The sequence below is a fragment of the Vulpes vulpes genome, chromosome 9 (genome assembly GCF_048418805.1).
Source record: "Vulpes vulpes isolate BD-2025 chromosome 9, VulVul3, whole genome shotgun sequence".
NCBI classification, from domain to species: Eukaryota; Metazoa; Chordata; class Mammalia; order Carnivora; family Canidae; genus Vulpes; species Vulpes vulpes.
This window is the reverse complement of record NC_132788.1, coordinates 100,418,941-100,445,532: the sequence shown is the minus strand read 5'-3', so window position 1 is coordinate 100,445,532 and position 26,592 is coordinate 100,418,941. Positions and strand designations below refer to the sequence as shown.

Here is a 26,592-nt window from a genome sequence, read left to right as displayed (position 1 = left end):
TTTGTGTTTGCCTCTGTTTTTGTTTGTTCATTTTGTTCCTTAAATTTCACATGCGAGTGAAATGATATGGTATTAACTTTTCTCTGACTGATTTATTTCACTTAGTATTTATGCCCTCTAGATCTATCCATATTGTAAAAGGCTACATCAAAATAAAAAGTTCCTGCACAGCAAAAGAAACCATCAACAACAAAAATAACCTACTTATGGGAGAAGATACTTTCAAGTGATATATCCAATAAGGAGTTAACTTCCAATATACATAAAGAACTTACAGAAGTTAACACCAAAGAATTAATAATAATTAAATTCAAAAAATGGCCAGAAGACATGAAGACCTTTCTCCAAAGAAGACATTCAGATGACCAACAGACACATGAAAAAATGCTCAAAGATACTATACAAAAAACACACATCCTCAGGGAAATTCAAACTGAAATCACAATGAGATCTCACCTCACACCTATCAGAATGACTAAAATCTACAATGCAAGAAACAACAGATATTGATGAGGACGTGGAGAAAGCACTTTTGCTGGTAATGCAAACTGATACAGCCATTCAGAAAGAAATTTGGAGGCTCCTAAAAATTACAAATACAACTATCCTATGATCCAGAGATCCCACTACTGGCTATTTATGTAAAGAAAATGAACCCTCATATTTGAGGTCATCTCTGACACTAAGATCATATCAGGTCAATTTAATTCAAAGTTGTCTTTCCACATAGACTGCACTGGGAGATTTGTTTGCTTATCAGTATTTGCCAGTGGCTATGGTAGACATTCTGGACACCTAGGTGAATAATAGAATAAAACAAGTAGACTAGTTTTAAAACATAATAGCATGTTTATAGAGAAATTGCCTGATATGAAGCTTTTGAGTTCTGAAGCATCCATTTCAAGGATAACCTTGTTGAATAAACATACTATTAGGTGTATGACACTATTACTACATAAGCACTCAGGCTGCTCCCAACCGTGAAATAATTTTTCAGAGAGCCCTGACAACCTAAATACTGAACATGAGTGACCCTACTCTCCCTGTCTGTGCTAGAATTTCAGTCTTATATTTTAACCTTGTCAATAAAGAGTGAACCTGGGAACCCCTACCTGCTCTGCTCATGGACCCAAATAAAAGGAGGGCCACCAGTTGTGAACTTTCTCTCTCTCCCTCTAAAACTCTGCACCCCTAACAGCCCAGATCTTTCAGCCTCTGCCTCCCAGGACCTGGAAGTAATAAACCTGGTTTTGTTAGAGATCTCTGATGGGTGCCACTGAAGTGTATCTTATAATCACAGTAAGAATGCAAGGGACAATGAAGCCATTGCTGAGGCTCTGGTCAGGGAAGTGTCTGTGGGAATGTCCACAAGCACACAGGCATAGGGGAGTGCCCCAGCTTTCCTAGCATGAGCATCCTTGTCAGGAGCCTGATATACAAAGGGAACAATGTTAGAGTCCACATTATCAGGAAGAGGAGTGAATGTAGTGATGGAAAAAGATTGACAGATTCAAGGTGAAAACTGGAGTTTTGTACTTCCATCTACAATAAAGTTATGTGAAGGGCTTACTGGCCAAGTGGAGTTTCTTCCATATGAAGAATATAGCTCATTCTTATTCTTTTGGGAAATCAATGGGAAATTTACTTGGCAAGATATAAGTCATTTGAAATGAATTTATTTTTAAGGAATCTAACAAGAAAGAAAAAGAAAGAAAAAGAAGAAAGAAAGAAAGAAAAAGAAAGAAAGAAAGAAAGAAAGAAAGAAAGAAAGAAAGAAAGAAAGAAAGGGTTACTGCCTCTGAGGCTGTAAGCCCTGCAATCATGGGCACATCTTCAGCTCAGTCCCACAATGACTGGCCCTTACATCACTGGAACTCCAATGATTCTTTTCAGAGCCCTCTTTATGTCTTTGTTCCTCAGGCTGTAGATGAAGGGGTTCAACATGGGCGTGACCACCGTGTATATTACTGAGGCCACTGCACTTGAGTGAGAGTTCTGGGTAGCAGCAGAGCTAAGGTACACTCCTATGAGTGTACAATAAAATAAAGAGACAACCAAGAGGTGAGATGCACAGGTGGAAAATGCTTTATACTTGCCCTGAGCAGATGAGATTCTTTGTATGGAGGAGACTATCTTAGAGTAAGAGTAAAGTATCCCAGTGAGGGGACCACCAGCCAGCAAAACAGCTGCAAAATACATAACCAGGTCATTAAGAAAGGTGTCAGAACAGGCAAGTTGGACCACTTGATTGAGTTCACAAAAGAAGTGGGAGATTTCCACCTCTGAACAGAAGGACAGCCACAATACCATTAAGCTTTGTAATAAGGAATTCAGAGCACTTATCATCCAGGACATCAGAACCAGCAGTGCACAGCAGGTAGGTTTCATGATGACCCTGTAGTGCAGGGGGTGACAGATGGCCACGAGGCGGTCATAGGCCATCACAGCCAGGAGAAAGTCATCCAGTGCAGTGAAGAGGAGGAAAAAGTATATCTGAGTGATGCAGCCTTCATAGGTGATGACTTTAATCTGAGTCTGAATGTTCAGGAGCATCTTGGGGACGGTGGTGGAGGTGAAACAGATGTCTACAAAGGACAGGTTGGCAAGGAAGAAGTACATCGGGGTGTGGAGGTGAGGGTCTGACCTGACAGCCAGGATTATGAGCAGGTTTCCAAAGATAGTGACCAGGTACATGGAGAAGAAAAGCCCAAATAGGAGGGGCTGCAGTTCTGGTTCCTCAGATAATCCCAGAAGAAGGAACTCTGAAATTTGTGAATCATTTCCTGGTTCCATGTAGCAGAAGTGACTACCAGGGAAAACAAAAAATAACATGGCTAATTTTCTCAATTATAAACATTACAGATATCATTCAAATTCTACAATTTCTGTTTTGCATTCAAAAAGTCAATCTCCATACTTTTTGTATGGAACCTGTCCCCTTTGCACCTCCTCCCCCATGCCAGCTCCAAGTAGCAATGTGCATCCCACACTTGGCCTTCTTCCCAAGTACTCATGGATTCTGTACTGTTAATGAGAAATTCTGTCACACGTCTGAGGAATGAACTTGAGTACTGACTAGCCTCCAGGCAGAGAGATTGGGTCAGGACACAAATGTCTGCACAGTTCAGTGACAGAAGATAAGCAGATAGAAGATCAAATAGAATATCAGAAGGCGACAGGTGCTATGAAGAAAAAGTCAGTAAAAAGGAAAGGAAAGAGGTGCCATTTTTTACTGGCTGCTCAGGTAGGGAGCACACATTTATACAGAGGCCTCAGCAGGACACACAGGGTTACCCAGGGAAAGGTGTGCCCATCAGGGAGAACAACCAGTGCAAAGGCTGTGAGAAAAGAGTTGGTCTTTTTAAAATTACTCTGTTGCCACAGATTCACTGAAATGGGCCAAGTACTGCACTGTTCCCTGCATCTGACGTGGGATGTGAAGGACTGTGCCTTCCTGTTGTTTACAGCTTTGTGGAAATGCAGTTGAGAACCAAAAACTCAGGTGAATAAACAACATATAGATAATAGCAAATAAGATGAAGAAATGGACCAATCGATTGGGACAGAACAAATGGGAGTGGTTGCTCTTTATTCTTGCTTTAACATTCTTCCTCAATGCCTTAATGATCCATAATGGAGATTTGAAATAAATTCTGCCTATTTGTTGAATAAAAAAAATAAAAAATAAAAAGTAAAATTAATTTATAATATCTGAGTGTGGGTGATGTATACTGTAACGTTAGTTTTGTGAACAACACAGTGATTCAATGAATGTAGACATTACACCGTGCTCACCATGTGTGGGCTGCCTGCCATCTGTCACCACTCAACACTAAATGATATCACTGACTATATTCCCTAGGCTTTTTATTCCCAGGACTCATTCATTCCTTAACTGGAGGCCTGTATCTCCCACTCCTCTTCACCAGTCTGCTTTTCATTTGTTCCTTAATTGTTTTAAAAATCACCATCAGGCTATTCTCCCCTCCAGCTACAATAATTAGGCAAACAATGATATAAGGCCAGCTGTCCACATGGATTGTCTTTCCTCTAAAAATGTCAAACCACATCCAAATCCCAGGAGTTAAGTCTCCTATGAGCATATAATCATGGGTCTCCATTTGAATAGGATCATTTTCTGTCCAATATGTAAAGAAACATAAAAAATCAGTTCCAACAACTTTGAGAAAGAAAAGTGAGGAGAAAGATCTAATAAGCTCAGGTGGCCCCTAGGGATGGTGAGGAGGAGCAAGCATCCTTGATTCTGGCAACCCTCCAGCCCCACTTATAGCACTTTGATGCCCAGAATAATAAATCAGCAAAAGGCAATGTATCCAAAAGAAAAAGTAGAGATGATGATACATTATCAAGACATTTGAAGATCCCACCAGAATAATAAGCAAAGGGAAGACACCCACAATTCACAAAAGGAAATACACACAGTACAACAAAAGTGGGGGACTTTAGAAGATTATTTGCCAAAAGAACTTTTCTAAATGATATAAAATGCAAAACTTGATAATCAGAAACGTGGATTTTGAATTGTGGATACACATATTTGCTATTTGAACTTGGAGAGCAACCAAACTGTTCTAACTTACCTCCACCAAACAGTAGGACTAGAGGTGTCCATCTTCCTCAGATTTATGGAAAGAGTTTGGCATAGTTCCCTCCTGTTGATACCGAGTGCTTACCACTGCTGATGAATTTTGACTGAATTTTCTCTTCTCTTCATTGTCCCCATCACTTCCCCAATTCCACAGTCTTAGTTCAGTCCTGTGTCATCTCTCCACCTACCACAGGCTGGCGCCTTCTAACCAATATTCACCTTTGCCCAGCGAGATCTTTCTATGTTGCAGTTAACTTAAGTATCCAACTCCCTACCTGAAACCCTTCCCAGTGACTCCTCACTGGACACTGAACCACAAATTCCATAACTTCCAACACTTGGCTTGCTAGCTTCACCTGAAGCCCCAGTCTCCAGGCTCAGAGCCTCCATATACCTGCTGCCCTCTGCTTGGAGTCACCCACTGGTCTGTTTGGGATTCTTCATTTCCTTTCTATCTATCCCATCTCCTCTTTCAAATTGCAAGGAGTCATTTCCTTTGTGAATCTTTGTGGTTTCTTTTTTAACATTCTCACAGAAAAAGAATAATTTCTCTTGAAATGATTTAGATGCAGGGGTTATCACTGTGCAACTTTTATTTAAATCCACATATATTTCCCTGGTAAACTGAGTGCCCTGTACCTGTTATACATACTCCTCTTCTCCTGCCCTTTACTCCCAGACTTAGTTTAGATGGAATAGGTATAGATTAGGGACAGATTAGGAATAAACACATCTTGCATGAAGAAATGAGAGAATCTCCTCACAGAAGTTGCCAGTGATGAGAGAAAGAACAGAAGCAGGGAGCTACTAGCACAGGAATGGAGGAGGTGGGAGAGCAATGTTTTCTATATTCTGAGATTGGGACCATTTGTGGGATCAGACAGTGGTTTGTAAAAATAGAATAGAATAAATAGGGAAGAATAAAAATATCACCAGTGCATTGTACATAGTCAAGGAGCATCCCAAATCTTTTTTGTGCTAAGTTCAACAAGTACTTCCTTTTTACATATTAAACCAATTGACACTAATTGAATGAGTTCACTGCACCAACAAACACCATGACCCTTGGCTCCAGGCTAGGCTGGGTTAGCCTGTCAGGTGACCTTAAGTAAAAGCTTGCAGCTTCCATTCTCCCTGAACATTTCCTGAATACCTGCTGAGTTCTGAGACCCACCTGGATTGAGTCTCTGAGAAGAAGGTCTCCAGGTGGAGATCTGAATTCCTCCCTGAATGGTTGATGATGAAGAACAAAGCTCTGTTCCCAGACAGGACAGCAGGAAGCAGTGAAGTTCAGGTCCCTCAGCAGACTTAGGAATCCAAATGCAAAAACCATGTCTCCTCCAGCTCAAGGTTGAACAAGCCCAGTGGCTGTAGGAGAGCAGATATTTACAGCTCCTTCTGTTTGCTGTATCTGTTTCCTATTCCTGCTCATTCGACATATTTTCCATAATCACTCCAACCCCTGAGCATGTCTCCCCATGGGAAATTATCTGGACATAATGGTATTTTTTCCTGTAGATTCTCTGTTCCCAAGAGACCAGGCTAGAATTCGAGTGCATCCACTGTTTTTTTTTTTTTTTTTTTTTTTTTTTTACTCCTCCTTGAACTAGCCTGGCTTCAAGAGCTCTAACATTGAAACTTTCACAGCCCTTAGTGAAAGTCTTTTCCAAATCTAAGACTGAGGAACCTGTCTTGACCATGTCCCTGGGTCTGAAAAACATTGACTTGTGGTGGGAAAGCAACTCCTGATAGCTCTAGAAAATTGCTCTTGTGTCCCCAATAAGAAAAGTGTGTTCCTTTACTAATAAAACATGGTACAACAATCTTGGATTCTTAATTCCTTTGACAAATCAATTAGGAGTTTTGTGTTTTTAATATGGGTTAAATGTTGACATTTAGTTCTTCATTTATAAAACAGTTGGTAATTATAACAGATCTCTTTAGACTGTTTAATGTACCACAAGCTGAGCTTAGAATACTATATGGATAGTGTCATTTATTTTTTGCAAAACCTATTCTATGAAGGCCATAAAATGATGAGCTTGATTCCACATTTGTAGAAATGAGACTGGAAGGGTTGAGTGATTGACCCAGAATTATGAATTGGGTCATTATGAACCGATGTACTTTCACTGGAGTGCAACAAGATAGGCCAGTGGTTCTCAACCGGGGATGATTTTTGCCTCTAGAGAACACTTGGAAATATCTAGAGAAATTTTTGACTGTCATAGCTTGGGAAGTGCTACTACTGGTATGACTAAGGTGACCCAGAGAGTCTGCATCTATAACTAGTTGCCAGTCATTTATGGTGCCTGTCTTGGTCTGTACACATTTTATGGTAAGGCTGTGGTCCAGTGTCAGCATTGAATGTGTTCTTCCTCTCCCAGAATCCCCCACCCACCTCAGATCTGACTTTAGGTGGTCAAACAAGTTTATAGGTGTCTCCTTTCCCTCGGGATGGGAAATGAAACTTGCAAGTCTTTATTCCCTTATTTGTAAACTGGAGAAATTCCATCTAAGAATTTGGTCTGAGAACTTGGTAATATTTTAGAGCTCACAGAAAATTCCCTGGGACAGAACAGGTGCTCCATCCACAGGAACTATTGTGACCATCTAAGTTCCACATTTCCCTCAGCTCATAATGACACCAAATTAGGTCTTCTGGGATAGGAAGTGAGTCAAGGCTTCCTCTACCTCTGGGACAGTTTTCTTTTTTTCTTTCTTTCTTTTTTTTTTTTTTTTTTTGTAAATTTATTTTTTATTGGTGTTCAATTTGCCAACATATAGAATAACACCCAGTGCTCATCCCATCAAGTGCCCCACTCAGTGCCCGTCACCCAGTCACCCCCACCCCCACCCTCCCGCCCACTTCCCCTTCCCCCACCCCTAGTTCGTTTCCCAGAGTTAGGAGTCTCTCATGTTCTGTATCCCTTTCTGATATTTCCCACTCATTTTTTGTCATTTCCCCTTTATTCTCTTTCACTATTTTTTATATTCCTCAAATGAATGAGACCATATAATGTTTGTCCTTCTCTGATTGACTTATTTCACTTACCATAATACCCTCCAGTTCCATCCACGTCGAAGCAAATGGTGGGTATTTGTCCTTTCTAATGGCTGAGTAATATTCCATTGTATACATAGACCACATCTTCTTTATCCATTCAACTTTCCATGGACACCGAGGCTCCTTCCACAGTTTGGCTATTGTGGACATTGCTGCTAGAAACATCGGGGTGCAGGTGTCCCGGCGTTTCATTGCATCTGTATCTTTGGCGTAAATCCCCAGCAGTGCAATTGCTGGGTCGTAGGGCAGGTCTATTTTTAAATCTTTGAGGAACCTCCACACAGTTTTCCAGAGTGGCTGCACCAGTTCACATTCCCACCAACAGTGCAAGAGGGTTCCCCTTTCTCCACATCCTCTCCAACATTTGTGCTTTCCTGCCTTGTTAATTTTGGGACAGTTTTCTGAGTGGGTTGGGAATGAAGTAGGTGTCACTGGCATCTTTCTGCACAGCTGGGGAAGTCAGGTGCTCACTTCCACACTCACATTCATCCCTCCTTCTCCCCCAGGGAGAAGTCCCTGGCTGAGAATATCTCTCGTGACACTGAGTGTGCTGCCTTGGGATAGACAGTATGTGGGTAAAGTGTATTTCTTCCTCTTATTCTCTTTACTATGTACAATATTGGGTGTTTTTTGTGTCAAGTTGGGCTTGAGTTTCTTCATTGGATGCCTAGACTTCCACAAGGTACTCTGAACCATGAGTTACTGTCAAAAGTGGTACTCTTTTGGGGAAAAATATCCTATTTCACCATTTTCAGTAGGAAAACACATGTTTACGAAAAGGGACAGTAACAGATTTCAGCTTATATGTATTTGGGCAAATTTGTATCATGTGGTATGTTAGGTAGGCAGAATGATGACCTTCCCAAAATGCATGCATCCCAATCCTTACCTGTGAAAATGTTAGGTTACAAGAGAAAAGGAATTAAAGTTATATAAGGAATTCAGTTTTCTAATCACCCAACCTTAAAATAGAAGTTATCTAGGGTCATCCATATAAAGTCTGTGGAGTCACAGGTTCAGTGAATGGTAAAAGGAGATAGCAATTAGGGTCCCAGAGATGAGACATGAGAAAGACCCAGCCAGGCACTGAAGGCATTGAAGATGGGGGGAGGGGCATGGAACAAGGAATGCAGGTAGTGTCTAGAAGCTGGTGAAGGCAAGAAAGTGGGTCACCACTAGGTGGAAAAATGCTAGGCAGAAGAGTAAGGATCCTCATTTCATAGGATCATATTAGCTAAATAACTATGAAATCATCCTGAACACTTATGAATTCAACCTGAGATGTAAGAAATAGTGGCTGGAATTATACAAATAGAAAAGTGACCACTTTCTGCAAGGTAGGAATACAGAGAAGAGAAATCAAGAGGGGGGATCCCTGGGTGGCGCAGCGGTTTGGCGCCTGCCTTTGGCCCAGGGCGCGATCCTGGAGACCCGGGATCGAATCCCACGTCGGGCTCCCGGTGCATGGAGCCTGCTTCTCCCTCTGCCTGTGTCTCTGCCTCTCTCTCTCTCTCTGTGTGACTATCATAAATAAATTTAAAAAAAAATTAAAAAAAAAAAAAGAAATCAAGAGGGAATATCAGAAGAGAAATGGCAGGGGAAGGGACCCCGTGTAAGCTGGCTCCTGGGAAGTGATACAGCCCTAATCTCAAAATCAGGACCTTTCGAAATTTGCTCCCGAGACACTTCCCTGCCTAGGGTTCTCAGTGAAGTGGGGCAGCATCCCAGGTGGGACAGTAGGGCCTCAATATCCCTGGAGGCACAGAAAGAACAGAAGTCTCTGAGGCAGCAGAACTCCCAAACATTGGAGCAGAGAAACTGGTGTAGGAAGTAAGCCTGGGAGGGGGCTGACAGCACGCCTCACCACAAATCCCGAACTGTGGCCCAATTGTGAGGTCACTCACTGAGTCAACCCTACAAAGGACTAGAATTCAGCAACCCTCCACCTTTCCCTGGGAAAAGCAGAGCCAGTGTGCACTGATCTGGCCAAAGCTCTCCCTGTTGGAGCCCTGCAATTTGCACCATTCAGTGTCCCTCTGCCTTCTCCTGGAGAATCAGAGTGGGCAGGAACCATAGGAGTCTGCAGAGTTTGGCACACACCTGAGATGGAGCCTGGCCATTTTTATTTTCACCCTCTAGGGAGGAGCAGAAAGCCTTCAGGAAACAAAAGCCACACACAGCAAACAGCTTACACTGACCCAGGGCCCCTGGCAAGGGGTGGTGCAACTCTGCCCATGAAAAAACAAGTGAGAATCAGCCCTGCAGGGGCTGGGCCTGCAGGCCCCTTTCCCTGATGACCACCTAGAAGAACAGGTGAATATCAACTTTCAGAGCAAACAGGAATGCAAAACCCCAGCAGAGGGGGAAATGGTATATAGAACCCAAGGTTTTTAACTTATGATTCATTTATCATTCAGTTTAAAATTTTTCAATTTTTTCCTTTTTCTTTTTTCCCATTGTAACCATTTTCTTATTTTTATCAACTCTTAGTTTTAAGTCTTTTTTTTTACTTTCATTTTTTACATTTATATGCTACAGATATATTCTTCATCTTTGGCTTCCTTTAAACATATATATAAAGAGAGAGAGAAAGTATTATGCTCCTTATAATTTTGGAATTTAGTATCTTCTAACACAGAGACCAAAATACACTCAGCACTTAGTAGATGACCCTGTTCTTCCCATTCTGTGACATTATAACTGTTTCTCCAAATTAGCCCCCTTTTTTTCTTTTCTTTTATTTCATTTGTTTGTTTCTTTCTTTGTTTGTTTGTTTTCTTTATCTTTGTCCTTTTCTGGTTTCTGACCACTTCAATTTGTCTAGTGTGTATTTTGCTTGGACTGTGGTTGATATTTTTTATTCTATTCATTCTTTCAGCCATTCTTCACTAGACAAAATGACTAGGAGGAGGAATTCATGACAGAAGAAAAAACCAAAAGTAATATTCTCTGCCACAGATCTAATGGATATGGATTTAAGTAAAATGACAGAAATGGAATTCAGGATAACAATTATAAAGATACTAGCTGGGCTTGTAAAAAGCATAAAAGACTCTAGAGAACCTCGTAGAGCAGAAATGAGATCTAATCAGGTCAAAATTAAAAATACTCTAACTGAGATGCATCTAAACTGGATCATCTAACAGCTAGGGTAAATGAGGCAGAAGACAGAATAAGTGACATAGAAGACAAGTGGATAGAAAGGGAAGAAGCTGAGGAAAAGAGAGAAGAACAACTAAGAACCCATGAGGAGAGGCTCCAAGAAATAAGTCATGCCATGAAAAAAAAATTATTGGAATTCCTGAGGGCCGAGAGAAGTGTTAGTGTTAGGGAGAGAGAGAGAGAGAGAGAAGGCCAGAAGGTACATCTGAGCAAATCATAGATGAGAACTTCCCTAATCTGTAAAAGGAAACATGCATTCATATTCAAGATGTAGAGAAGACCCCTACCAAAATCAATCAAATAAATCAACACCCTGACACAGAATAGTGAAGCTTGCAAATTTCAGCGATAAAGAGAAATCCTGAAAGCAGCTTGAGACAAGAGATTCCTATACGTTAGGAAGGAGAAATATTATATTGACACCAGATCTATCCACAGGGACCTGGCAGGCCAGAAAGTGCTGGTGTGGTATATTCAGGGAACTAAATGAGAAAAATATGTAGCCAAGAATTCTTTATCCAGCAAGGCTGCCACTCAAAATGAAGAAGAGATAAATACTTTCCAAGACAGAAACTGAAAGAATATGTGACTATCAAATAGGCTCAGCAAGAAATATTAAGGGAGACCCTGTAAGCAAAGAGGGAGTCCAAGAGTAACATAGACCAGAGAGACACAGAGACAATCTGCAGAAACAGGAACTTTACAGGTAATACAATGGCACTAAATTCATATCTTTCAATAATTACTCTGATTGTGAATGGGCTAAAAGGACCAATCAAAAGAAACAGGGTATCAGACTGGATTTTAAAAAGCAAGACCTATTCATATGCTGTCACCAAGAGACTCATTTTAGGCCTAAAGACACCATCAGATTGAAAATAAGGAGGTGGAGAAACATTTATCATGCAAATGGACCTCAAAAGAAAGCTAGGGTAGCAATACTCATATCAGATAAGTTAGATTTTAAACCAAAGACTTTAGTAAGATATGAAGATGGACACTATATCATATGTAAAGGGTTTATCCAAAAGAAGATCTAACAGTTATAAGTATTTATGCAGTTAATTGGGTTGATAATTATATCAACCAATTAATAACCAAAGTAAAGAAACACATAGATAAAAATACATTCATAGTAGAGGACTTCAACACCCCACTCTCAGCAATGGAGAGATAATCTAAAGAAAAGATCAAAAAAGAAACAAGCGCCTTGAATGACATATAGCACCAGATGGACTTCACATATATATACAGAACATCCCATCCTAATACAACAGAATGCAAATTCTTCTCAACTGTATCTGGAACATTCTCCAAAATACATCACATCCCGGGCCACAAATCAGGTCTCAAACAATAGCAAAAGACTGGGATTATTCCTTGCATATTTTCAGATGATATGCTTTGAAACATGAACTCAATCACAAGAGGAAATTGGAAGGAACTCAAACACTTCGAGGTTAAAATGCATCCTACAAAAGAATGAATGGGTCAACCAGGGCATTAGAGAAAAATTAAAAGGATTCATGCAAACTAATGAAAATAAAAACACAACTATTCAAAACCTTTGGGATTGTGATGCCCCCAGCTATGGTTTTCTTTTTTAAAATTCCCCTGGCTATTCGGGGTCTTTTCTGATTCCACACAAATCTTAAGATGATTTGTTCCAACTCTCTGAAGAAAGTCCATGGTATTTTGATAGGGACTGCATTGAACATGTAAATTGCCCTGGGTACCATAGACATTTTCACAATATTAATTCTTCCAATCCTAGAGCATGGAATATTTTTCCATCTCTTTGTGTCTCCCTCAATTTCTTTCAGAAGTGTTCTGTAGCTTTTATAGTATAGATCCCTTACCTCTTTGGTTAGGTTTATTCCTAGGTATCTTATGCTTTTGAGTGCAATTGTAAATGGGATTGACTCGTTAATTTCTCTTTCTTCAGTCTCATTGTTAGTGTATAGAAATGCCACTGACTTCTGGGCACTGATTTTATATCCTGCCACACTGCCAAACTGCTGTATGAATTCTAGCAATCTTGGGGTGGAGTCTTTTGGGTTTTCTATGTACAGTATCATGTCATCTGTGAAGAGGGAGAGTTTGATTTCTTGTTTGCCAATGTGAATGCCTTTTATTTCCTTCAAAGCTTTGGTCGTCAAGACAGTGTGGTACTGGCACAAACACAGGCACATAGATCAATGGAACAGAATAGAGAATCCAAAAGTGGACCCTCAACTTTATGGTCAACTAATATTCAACAAGGCAGGAAACACTATCCACTGGAAAAAAGACAGTCTCTTCAATAAATGGGGCTGGGAAAATTGGACATCCACATGCAGAAGAATGAAACTAGACCATTCTCTCATACCATACACAAAGATAAACTCAAAATGGATGAAAGATCCACATATGAGACAAGAATCTATCAAAACCCTAGAGGATACAACAACAACAACAAAAAAAAAAACCTAGAGGAGAACACAGGCAACACCCTTTTTGAACTTGGACACAGCAACTTCTTGCAAGATACATCTATGAAGGCAAGGGAAACAAAAGCAAAAATGAATTATTGGGTCTTCATCAAGATAAAAAGCTTCTGCACAGAAAAGAAACAGTCAACAAAACTAAAAGACAACCTACAGAATGGGAGAAGATATTTGCAAATAACCTATCAGATAAAGGACTAGTATCCAAGATCTATAAAGAACTTATTAAACTCAACACCAAAGAAACAAACAATCCGATCATGAAATGGGCAAATGACATGAACAGAAATTTCACCAAGGAAGATATAGACATGGCCAACAAGCTCATGAGAAAATGCTCTGCATCACAGGCCATCAGGGAAATACAAATCAAAACCACAATGAGATACCACCTCACACCAGTGAGAATGGGGAAAATTAACAAGTCGGGAACCACAAATGTTGGAGAGGATGCAGAGAAAGGGGAACCCTCTTGTACTGTTGGTGGGAATGTGAACTGGTGCAGCCACTCTGGAAAACTGTGTGGAGGTTCCTCAAAGAGTTAAAAATAGACCTGCTCTATGACCCAGCAATTGCACTGCTGGGGATTTACCGCAAAGATACAGATGCAATGAAACAGCAGGACACCTGCACCCCGATGTTTATAGCAGCAATGTACACAATAGCCAAACTGGGGCACTTGATGGGATGAGCACTGGGTGTTATTCTGTATGTTGGAAAATTGAACACCATAAAAAATAAATTTATTTTTAAAAAAAGATGAATGGATAAAGAAGATGTGGTCTATGTATACAATGGAATATTACCCAGCCATTAGAAACGACAAATACCCACCATTTGCTTCGACTGGAGGGTATTATGCTGAATGAAATAAGTCAATTGGAGAAGGACAAACATTATATGGTCTCATTCATTTGGGGAATATAAAAATTAGTGAAAGGGAATAAAAGGGAAAGGAGAGAAAATGAGTGGAAATATCAGTGAGGGTGACAAAACATGAGAGACACCTAACTCTGGGAAATGAACAAGGGGTAGTGGAGGGGGAGGTGAGCGGGGGTGATTGGGTGACTGGGTGACAGGCACTGAGGGGGTCATTTGACGGGATGAGCACTGGGTGTTATGCTATATGTTGCAAATTGAACTCCAATAAAAAATATACCAAAAAATAGGTGAATGGATAAAAAAGCAATGGTTACAACACGATACTACTCAGCAATAAACAGGAAAAAGTTATTGATACACTGACAAAAAATAAGTTCTAAATACTTTATTGTATTCTAAAGTAACACACTTATTTAGCTGTTTAAAATTTAAAAAGTAAATAAAACAATATGAAAGTAAAAAAAAAATCTGTCCCCAAATATCTATACAAATGCCTAAAATTGGAAGAAGCAGATTTTTTTTTTTTTAGGGAAGTAGAGTTTTATAATTTCTTTCATGTCTAGATGCTTTTATAATTGTATCTCTTCACTGGGAAAGCAAAACAAACCAATATGAAAACACATGTCTTAATATCATGCCTTTATAATTGCATGAGATTGTCTAGTGGAGAGTTGTTCTGATCTATTTTGCACTAATTATCAGTCCCTTCGTTATATTTCTAAACGTCGTCCACGATGTGGTATGGAACTCTAGTTCACATCTTTCTTCAACTAATACATGATATTTATTCCATTTATATATATAGGCTAATCTTATAGTTTATGGAAAAATAATTTATCCAATGTAAGCTGCCTTAATTTAATTTTACCATTTCCATATCCGTATGTGATACTTGGCCTTCTTCCCAGTTATAAGACTTTTCTCCCATCCCCCTCAGCTATATGTGTTTTCAATCCAACATGAGTCATACAGCATTAGAATTTTACATTATAACTAATTTATTGGAGTATTATTACATAGAGTAAGCTGTTCATATATGAAATGTACAATTTGCTGAATTAAAGTGCCATGTTTGAATTACATGGATCCATTTGTAAGAACTTGAGAAGATGCATAGGAAGTTTTATCTACATTTTTATGTTACTGTTAAAAATGTCATTGACCTAGACATGAGTTTCCTTATTTCTGAAGGTAATGTAGACTTTGAAATGAATATTGTGAAAATAAATAAAAATTGGATACATTTTATTGAGTTCAAAGAAAACAATTGAGAGTGAGGATCATGTGTATGTATGTGAGTGTGTGCACACTTGTGTAAATCTTTCTTTCAAATAAACAGGCTCACATACACATGTGCACAGATACATGCGCTCATTTATAATCTATTACATTGAAAGAAGACATAAAAGTTGCAGAATATGGAAATGAAAATGAATGTTTGCATGAACATGAAACAGAAAGAATGTAGAAATTTTGACTGAAAGATTTAAAGTAGAATAAGTGACTTAATGTAAAAAAAAAAAAAAAACATTTTAGGATGGGGCCCTGGGTGGCACAGTGGGTTGAGTGCCTGACTCTTATGTTTCGACTCAGGTCATGATCTCAGGGTCCTGGCATCCAACTTAACATGGGGGTCTGTTGCACTCAATGTGAAGTTTGCTTGAGTTTTTCTCTTCTTCTCCCTCTATCTCCCCATCAAATAAATAAATAAATATTTTAAAAGATTTTTAGAGTAACTTAATTTTAATAATGAATTGTTTTTCCTATCTTAATGCCTCAAAGGCCTTAAAATCAGAACTATATCTATATTTATGCAGTCGAGAATTCTCTGTACCATGTAATGGGGCCAAATCTATCCAAACTAACCAATTTCTCTACTTAATGTGGGATTTCAACACAAAATGCCTTGGCCCAAGGGAAGCTAAGCGAATGATTTGAGAGACTCAAACTCAACTCCTGTGAATAATACCTTTTCGGGTGACGGGCACTGAGGGGGTAACTTGATGGGATGAGCACTGTGTGTTATACTATATGTTGGCAAATCAAATTCCAATAAAAAATATACAAAAATTTAAAAAAATATGTTTTTGTATAAATATCCTTATTAGATTCCTTTCACTGTTGTCACAGATTACTACCCTAGTGTCAAAAAATAAATAATTCTTTGAAAGTTCTAGAGATCAGAAGCATAAAAGGAGTCTCATTGGGCTAAATAATAAAGTCTATGAGCCAGGATCCTGTATCCAGTGGCCCCACATTCCTTGGCTCACGGCCTTGCCTTCATCTGCAAAACTACCACAGCAGTAGTTTCAAATGTTTCTCTGACTCCATTCTTCTTCCTCGCCTTTCCACAAATAAAGACCCATTGTAATTACACTGGTCCAAAGTAGATAATCCAGGGTTATCTTCTTATTGTAGGATAGTAACTTTATTCTATCTGCTATCGTAATTACCCTGATAAGTAAACTAACATTTTCAAACATTCTTCAGGATGGCATCTTTTGGAGGTCCTTTTTGTGCCTACTACCAAATTCTTTTTGTAGGTATTAGTTGATATCCTGAAAGAGTCTATTCTCTATTTTAGAGTCTATTTAGAGTCTAGTCTATTTAGAGTCTCTAGAGTCTATTCTTCTATTTTAAAAACTGAGTGCAGAATTTTTACCTTGCAAAGAGTGAGTGAAAAACTATTCTTTCAAAAATATGTGCAAGGAAGACATAAACTACCTACACATGACTCTAACACAGAACCACAGCTTGGCTCTCAAACCGTGCTCTAGAGACCAGGATCCACACCACCTGGGAGCTTATTAACAATGCAGAGTCTCCAGGGACCCCTGGGGAGTTTAGTCAGCTAAGTGACCCACTCTAGGATTCAGCATAGGTCATGATCTCAGGGTTGTGAGGTCAAGGCGCCATGTCAGGCTCCAAGCTCAACATGGGGTCTGCCTGACACTCTCTCTCTTCCTCTATCACTGCTTCCCCCAATAAATTTTTTAAAATACATAAAATCTTGTATAAAATGCAGAGTGTCTGGACCCACTGGACACCAGATGAGTCATAATTTGCATTTTAACTACAAACTTTGCTGATTCGTATGCACAAGAAGGTAGAGAAGAGCTTGTCTAGGATTCTATTTCTCAGCTTTTTTTTTCTAACTACTGTTCTGATTTTTTTTGTATTTTTTTATTAGAGTTCAATTTGCCAACATATAGTATAACACTCAGTGCTCATCCCATCAAGTGCCCCCCTCAGTGTCCATCACCCAGTCACTCTATCCCCCTGCCCACCTCCCCTTCCACTACTCCTTGTTCGTTTCCCAGAGTTAGGAGTCTCTCATGTTCTGTCACCCTCACTGATATTTCTCACCTTCTTGCTGTTGACATTGGAGCTGGATAATTACTTGTGTTGGATCCTCACCTGTGGGTTATAGGTATTTGGCAAATATCTTTGGATATGGCCAAAAGTCCCCAGTTGAGAACCATCATGCCAGAATTTCAGAACTAAAAGCATTCTGACATAATTTAATCAAAACTCCATCCATTACTTGCTTTATATACATTACAGCAGAATTATAGGGACTATACACATCCCTATAATGTGCTAAGATAGGTCATGGTGCATGAAATGTAAACATATCTTTTATAATTAATAAACACTTCATAATGAGGGACTGAATGACAGTGCTCAACTTGTGTCCTATGAAATTCCTTATTATGTTGGTTAAATTATCATGAAGCCAAGGAGTGCAGTATCCAAGATTTTAGAGGAAAGGAACAACTGTCTCTCCTTTCTTGAGGAAGGAAATAGTCATTTTCTAGAGATATCAGAGGTGGTGTCTCCACCATAACTCAATGTTTGAAAACCTAAGGGAACTAGTCAGATGAATTCTTCAGTATTAAATTTTGGAGAAAACTTTCAGTCAGGGTTGTGATCAAGTGCTGGGAAGTTTAGACCCCTGGAAGCAGGAAATTAATGGAGAAAAAGTAAAAAAAAACTGAATTCACCTAGCATGCAATAGGGTCTCCTAGGAACAGAGAATCAGAAATATTTCTATTCTTCCCAGACCAGTGTCCCCAGGAGAAATCATGCACTTAAAGGTTGGAGTGCCAAGAGAAATGTGGCTAATGAGCAATGTGGGGAACTGTAAATACCTCTTCTGCTACAGAACCTCAGAGTGTGTATTTTGGTTGGACAGAACATCATTGTTGCTTTTGAAGTCTGGCTGGGAAACCAATGCCTGATGCCTTCCTGATGTCTTGTCTGGGGACAGAGCTTAATCTCCATCATCAACTATCCAGGGAGGAATTGTGACTTGCAAAGGGAAAACTTGCTCTCTGAGTTCCCATGCAGGTGAGTTCAATAGCCCAACAGACACTGCAGGAGAGGATCAGAGGGATCTGAAGGCAAGAACTTGTACCTGAGGCCACTGAAAATCCATTCAGCATAGCCCAGAATGCAGAGATCACTGTAGTTGTTTACTGGCTTTACCAGCAAATTAGTGTATTTATTTAGGATGCTGAAAAGAAAAGTAAACCTTGCAATCAGAAGTGCCGTATCTCTGCTGACAATTAAATGGTGTAAATGGAAGCCCGGTTAGAAGGAATGGGGAGGCATAATGTGCTTCCAATAAAAGTAGAACTGAGGGATCCCTGGGTGGCTCAGCGGTTTAGCACCTGCCTTCCGCCCAGGGCATGATCCTGGAGTCCCTGGATCAAGTCCCACGTCGGGCTCCCTAAGTGGAGCCTGCTTCTCCCTCTGCCTGTGTCTCTGCCTCTCTCTGTGTGTGTCTCTCATGAATAAATAAATAAATAAAAGCTTTAAAAAAAAAGTAGAACTGAGGGGCAAGGATCTTATTCATTAATGAGAGTCCACAAATAGGGTATTAGCTGTTGAGAGAGAAACAGTGAGGTGAGGGCATGTCCTTTTATTTTAAGATGAGACATCTTAAACTGTGTTTCCACATAAATGAGAAAGATCCAGACCAAGCCCTGATTGCAAATACATCCTTGCAATAGCGGTGCATGAAACATACAAACATTATCTTCTCTCCTTCTGGGAGCTCACATGAAAAAAAAAATGTATGTAATAGATGAAAATGGGTATGCTAATGAGCTTTACTTTGCATTATTTTAGAACCTGTGAGGCTGACTGTACTTGTGGGTTTATTGGTCATTTGGAGCTTCTTTGTTAAAAATTGTCTATGCAACTTCTTTGCCTTTGGATAGTGTTATAAGACTGTTTTCGTTCCTTTCTAAAAATTTGATCTTTGGGGTGTCCAGCTGGCTCAGTCAATGGAGTATGCGGCTCTTGCTCTTTGGGTTTTTAGTTCAAGCCCCATGTTGGGTGTAGAGATTGCTTGAAAATAAAATTCTTAAAAAATATTTCCCACTCATTTTTTCTCCTTTCCCCTTTATTCCCTTTCACTATTTTTTATATTCCCCAAATGAATGAGACCATATAATGTTTGTCCTTCTCTGATTGGCTTATTTCACTCAGCATAATACCCTCCAGTTCTATCCATGTCGAAGCAAATGGGAAATATCAGAAAGGGAGACAGAACATGAGAGATTCCTAACTCTGGGAAACGAACAAGGGGTGGTAGAAAGGGAGGTGGGCGGGGGGTGGGGGTGACTGGGTGACGGGCACTTGACGGGATGAGCACTGGGGGTTATATGTTAGCAAATCAAACTCCAATAAAAAATATACAAAAAATAAAATTTAATTTAAAAAAATAAAAATAAAAACATTTTATTGAGATATAATTGACATATAACATCCTATTACCTTCAGGTGTGCAACATAATGATTCTGTACTTGCATATATTGCAAAATGATCACCACACCTGTCACCATGCTTCGTCACCAAGATTTCTTTTTTTTTAAGGATTCCATCTATTTATTCATGAGAGACAGAGAGAGCTAGAGAGAGGTAGAGACACAGGCAGAGAGAGAAGTAGGCTCCATGCAGGGAGCCCGACGTGGGGCTCGAGCTAAACCACTGGGCCACCGGGGCTGCCCTGTCAACAAGATTTTATCTTGTGATGAGGGATTTTAAGCTCTACTCTCCTGGCAACTGTGACACGCTGTTATTCACTGCGATCACCACTCCGTACATTCCATCTCATGGCATTGCTTTTTTCTTTTTCTCTCTTTTTCTTTTTCTTACTGAAAGACTTCAGCAGACACTTTAATATTCCTCATGTGTCAGTCCTTACTATACATTAAAAAGAAAGTGTTTCATCCTTAGTGGTGATATATTAGACTTTATACATGTTTCTCACTTATTCACATCTCCATTATTTCTTAGTGCTCTTTTTGGCCTTTTGCAGTTAGGTCTGTTTCTGAAGGTTGCATCACCTTTGGCCATCACCTGGAAGGGATTTTTCTTTACCATTTAACTAAAGATCACCTTTCCATTCTATTGGTTATTTGGATCCATAGATCTTTACTTAAGGTGAAATTACATCTTAGTTACTGCTTCCCCCCATGTCATAAATGCCCTTCTGACATATCCTTTTATTTCGAAGTCTTGGGCAATTTAATCTCAAATCAGAATTAGGGAGCTTTTTAAAAATGTTTCATTTAAATTTGATTTGCCAACATATAGTATAACACCCAGTGCTCATCTCATCATGTGCCCTCCTTAGTGCCCATCACCCAGTTACTCCATCACCTCACCCTTCTCCCCTTCTGCAACCTTTTGTTTGTTTCTCAGAGTTAGGAATCTCTCAAGGTTTGTCTCCCTCTCTAATTTTTCCCCACTCAATTATCATATGATTTCATTCATATGTGGAATATAGGAAATAGTGAAAGAATTAGTGACCCTTTTTGGTGTCATTAAGTTACTGTTCTTGTAGTTCTTTATATAAGTCAGTAGTAGATTTTCATTCCATTTTACTCTTTTCATTCAATACAGTTGTTCAGAAACAATAGACTTAACTGAATGTCATTCTCATTGACATTCATTGTTCCATAAGTTCTTAGTTTCTTTTACAACTTCTCTTCCATTTTATGCATGTATACATATTCATGCATTTTTATGCAAATGCTTCAATAAGATCCTATGCACATCATAAATGCTCTTTATGTTTTAGTGCAATCTTTTTTTTCTAACTTGTGTTCACTTTTCCTTTATTCTCAGTAATTTCCCATGGACTTGCTTCCAATCAACTAATATCATCCTAGCTCCTGATGTCATGTCTGTGTAACATTTCATGGTGTGGCAGTGCTATTCACGTAATCAGTAGCCATTCATATTTTTTCTGAAAGAAATACTATCATGTCACTGCTACAAATATATTTGGAGATTGTTAACTTAAAACCAGTCTTCTCAACCAGCAGCCATCTTGTTGCTCAAGGAACATTGAAGCAATATCCAGACATGTTTCAGTATCACACTGGAGGTGGCAGGTGGTGGTCAAGGATGCTACAGTGCATAGGGAGACCCTCTGCAGAGAAGGATCTGGTCCAGAATATCAGTCAGTGCAGAGGTTAAGAAAAATAAAAAAAATATATTTTACTCTTTTACCCTTATATTCTTACTCTTTTACTCTTATATTTAACAACTTCAGGTTGTTTCCCCATTGTTCCACAATTCTTATTTCTTCCAGCAAAATTAGAGATTTCCCCTTTCACTGTGAGTTAAGAAGTTCCAGCCCCAATCAACATGGTAGCACTTCCTGGGTTTTCCTAGATGGTGGGAATGAGAGAGAAATCTTTTTTGTAGTTTTCTCAAACTATCACTCACCTTGAGCAATGATTTGTATATTAGATCCCCATTGGTGTTTATTATTATTATTATTATTATTATTATTATTACTATTATTTGTCCATACATTGCATCCCTATTTCCCACCCTTAACTGCATTTCAAATGACATTTACAAAGTTGTTATTATTCAACCAATTTTTGGTTGGCTTTTTTTTTTACCATAAAAATTGTTTTAATTTTATGGAGTTATATATGTCTTCCTTTTTCTTCTGATTTTCTCACTTAATCATATGGTTTTTCCCACTCGTAGATTTTAAATGCACTTCTTTCTATGTTCATCTACAAAGGATTGTTTACTTTCATACTGGTATCTTTAACCCCTCTGATTTTTTTTAAAGGTGGGTAAAATAACAATGGAATATTCCTCAGCCATTAGAAACGACAAATACCCACCATTTGCGTCGACGTGGAGGGACCTGGAGGGTATTATGCTGAGTGAAATAAGTCAATCGGAGAAGGACAAACATTATATGATTTAATTCATTTAATTCATATGAGGAATAAAAAAAATAGTGAAAGGGATTACAAGAGAAAGGAGAGAAAATGAGTGGGAAATATCAGAGAGGGTGACAGACCATGAGAGACTCCTAACTCTGGGAAATGAACAAGGGGTGGTGGAAAGGGAGGTGGGTGGGGGGTTGGGGCGACTGGGTGATGGGCACTGAGGGGGGCACTTGATGGGATGAGCACTGGGTCTTATGCTATATGTTGGCAAATTGAACTCCAATAAAAAGAAATTTAAAAAATAAATAAAGGTGGGTAAAATAAAGAACCAATTCATTTACTTCTGGACAGATAGCCACTTGTGGCAGCTTTTATTCAACAGTCCAATCTTCTCTGATTGAAGTACAACTGTCCTATATGTTAAATGTCCATGTCTACTGGGACCTAATTCCTAACTTATTCAGCAAATCATTACAGAACAATCATTATGTGCCAGAAAGTTCTAGATACATTTTATGATATATTCTCTTATGTCAAGGTGTTCGCTAAATTAACTACTAATTAATATTGATACTATTCAGTTAGTGTGTGGTATTTCATATTTAGTTTATTTTTCACATTCCTTTTAGTTTTCTTTAATACAGTTGTGTAAAATCACCCTAGGTAATGGGTTTCATCTCCTTTCCCACTCTTCTTATTCCGTAATTTTCATTTTCTTAAATGTGCTTTTATATAAAGACACATCTACTCCCATAGTTTGGGAAAAATAAAATGAACAATGTAGATGAAGTGCCTGCTCACTTGGTACTGCACACAGTGCCAAAGGCAGAGTGCAATAAAATAAATGTGTATGTTACATAATGTCCCCATGGAAAAATCACATGGAGAAGCTGTCTTGAGTAAGAGGATAGACTGTCATGGTGAGTGCAGGATGTAGCAAGCAGGACCTGGAGTGAAGACAGGAACCAGGACCAGAGAGTGTCCATTGGACTTGTCAAAAAGATCTAACCCAAAAAAACCATAATAACAAAGAAAATATGTCCCATAAAACAAGTGAGGAAGGACTTGCTTCACCCCTCACTGGGCCAAATAACCAGTGCTTGGTCAAATAAATACACACTGGCCACAGGCAAAGCAAGCCTTCTCCTCCATGATATTAAAACAGTCCAGCTGCTGTTCTTTGTATCTTTCCTGTTGTAAAGTGTTGGTTTATAGCTTTTGCTCATTTTTCTCTCACAGCATTCCATCTATAACATGTTTCACACCATGAAAATATCACTACTTTGGCTTTTCACTCCTTTATTATTTTTGCTGGACATCAAGGGGATCTAAGGAGGTCAGGAATGTCATCAGAACCAAAGACACTTTTTCTTCTCTTGGCCAGTCTCTCAGGGGCCACCTGTACTGTTGTATCTGTCTTCCCTCTCATGTCCATGTCATTCCTCCTTCTCTGTGTATTTATTGAGCAGATTGCCCATGTTTCTTTAAATTGGTATTAGGCAGAAAATGAGCATACCGATAGGCATCCCCAAGATTATTTGCCCATAGGAATTTCTGGGTACCATTTCTTCACTCTTCCGGTGAAGATAGAGACTAGCCAGGTTGATGTGTATCCACTACTGCTCTACATAGTGTGGGTGGGGATAAAAAAATCATGGCAGTCAGTAGAATAGGAGGCCATAGCAGGACAGTGCATGCGTGTGTGTGTGTGTGTGTGCGCACGCACTGATGGCAATCCTCAGAGCAGGGTTACCAGGGCTCACATCTAGACTGACTCTTATTAACAGAAGTCAGAACTCGATCAATAGTAGTTACTAACAGGGGTGTCCATTTCAATTCACAGGACATCTCTATAGCAAAATTAAGAAAGTCTTGCAAAACTAGTCAGATGAGGGATTCCATGTGTCTTGAATTTTCAGCCATAGTGGGTGGCTGCTTCATTCCTCAACACACACTGCCACCATCTCTCATCACACTCCTTGCTTCTTCCCCTTGACACCCTGGCTCCTTTCAAGCCTTGGTTTTCTGAATCAAGCAGCTTCCTCAGGGCATTGGCCCTGGCTATTGCCCCTGCTGGGCACACACTTTCTGAGATTAACTCCACCTACTTTCCTACTTCCCTCAAGGTCTTGTTCACCTGTCACCTTCTTTGCAGGTCTTGTGTGAACATCCAGGAAAATAATAATAATAATAACACCCCATCAACTCTCTCTTTTATACCTGCTTTCCGTGTATTCACAGCTCCTCTCACCATCTGACATGTTATTTGTCTTTTTGTATTTGCTTATATTCTCTCTTAAACATAGGATTATAAGGGGACGCCTGTGTGGCTCAGGGGTTGAGCATCTGCCTTCAGCTCAGGGTGTGAACCCAGAGTTCAGTTCTGGGATCGAGTCCCACATCAGGCTCCCTGCGAGAAGCCTGCTTCTCCCTCTACTTACGTCTCTGCCTTCTCTCTGTGTCTTTCATGAATAAATAAATAAAACCTTTTTAAAAACCATAGGATTGTAAGGACATTGTTTATCAGCACCCTGTATACTTTGTCTATACATGGTCAATACTCAATACATTCTCCTTAAAGGAATGAAAAATATTCTCAATAAAGCAAGAATATATATATATATATATATATATATATATATATATATATATATATAAAGGATTGAGGTGGAAACAGAATTCCTGATGAGAAATGGTGCTAGGGATGCCCTAATGGGGACAAGACCACAAACATATATTGAAATTAATTTCTTGACTCTAAAATATGGTCAAGTGGTAAAACTTATGCTAGGTTACTAATGCTTGCTTGTGTGAAATCAGTCATTTATTTTTCTATATCCTGGTAGTTACCTCCAACCCATGGAGCCAGGAAACCTTACAGGAGTTTCAGAGTTTCTTCTTCTGGGGTTTTCAGAAGGACCAGAACTGCAGCCCTTCATATTTGGGCTTTTCCTCTCCATGTACCTGATCACTGTGTTTGGAAACCTGCTCCTCATCCTGGCTGTCAGCTCTGACTCCCACCTCCACACCCCCATGTACTTTTTCCTCGCCAACCTGTCCTTTGTAGACATCTGTTTCACCTCCACCACCGTCCCCAAGATGCTGATAAACATCCAGACTCAGAGCAAAGTGATCACTTATGAAGGATGCCTCAGCCAGATGTATTTTTTCATACTCTTTGCAGGATTAGACATCTTTCTCCTGACTGTGATGGCCTATGACCGCTTTGTAGCCATCTGCCACCCCCTGCACTACTTGGTCATCATGAACCCTCGGGTATGTGGACTGCTGGTTCTGGTGCCCTGGATCATGAGCATCTTGAATTCCTTGTTAGAAAGCGTAATGGTGTTGCGCTTGTCCTTCTGTACAGTCTTGGAAATCCCCCACTTTTTCTGTGAACTCAATCAGATGATACAACTTGCATGTTCTGACACCTTTCTCAGTAACATGGTGATGTATTTTGCAGCTGTGCTTCTGGGTGGTGTTCCTTTTGCTGGAATCCTTTACTCTTATTCCAAGATAGTTTCCTCTATACGTGGGATCTCATCAGCTCAGGGCAAGTATAAAGCATTTTCCACCTGTGCATCTCACCTCTCAGTTGTCTCCTTATTTTATTGTACAGTCCTGGGAGTGTACTTTAGCTCTGCTGCTCCCCAGAGCTCCAACTCAAGTGCAGTGGCCTCAGTGATGTACACGGTGGTCACACCCATGCTGAACCCCTTCATCTACAGCCTGAGGAACAGAGACATTAAGAGGACTCTTATGAGATTTTCTAGAATGTCAGCTCTAAAATGGCCAACTATTCTGGGCTGAAGAGGTGCCCATGATCGCAGAGCCCAATAACTTACAGTCAGAAGTTGTGATTTTCTTACGCAGTTTGTGAAAGTAGAACTTGCCTCCTTTATTTATTTCCTGGAATTTCTATTTTATGATTTTTGACCTCTCTGCATAATGTATGTGTACTATATATATATATAGTATAATGTATGTATACATAGTATACACTTTATAAAGCTTTGTGATATCTCTGATATCCCAGAGATTTTCCATTTCTCATTCCCTACTTTCTCAATGTTATTTCTAACTTTGGATGTGAAATATTTGGAAATCCTCAGTTATTTCAAAGGACCACATGGATCTGTTAAGAATATTTTTTTCTCAAATAAAATGTA

General features: G+C 39.4%; 2 protein-coding genes across 2 annotated transcripts; one reads left to right on the top strand and one right to left on the bottom strand.

Annotated features, from left to right (window-relative positions):
- Nucleotides 1-1,860: 1,860 nt before the first annotated feature.
- Nucleotides 1,861-2,793, bottom strand: LOC112913206 (olfactory receptor 7A17-like). Its single transcript, XM_025989809.2, has one exon. It carries the CDS (start codon nucleotides 2,791-2,793, stop codon nucleotides 1,861-1,863), a length of 933 nt encoding a protein of 310 aa, XP_025845594.2.
- A 22,486-nt stretch (nucleotides 2,794-25,279) lies between these two features.
- On the top strand, nucleotides 25,280-26,233 carry LOC112913204 (olfactory receptor-like protein OLF4). The gene has a single exon (XM_025989808.1). The coding sequence runs from the start codon at nucleotides 25,280-25,282 to the stop codon at nucleotides 26,231-26,233; it is 954 nt and encodes a 317-aa protein (XP_025845593.1).
- Nucleotides 26,234-26,592: the final 359 nt, after the last annotated feature.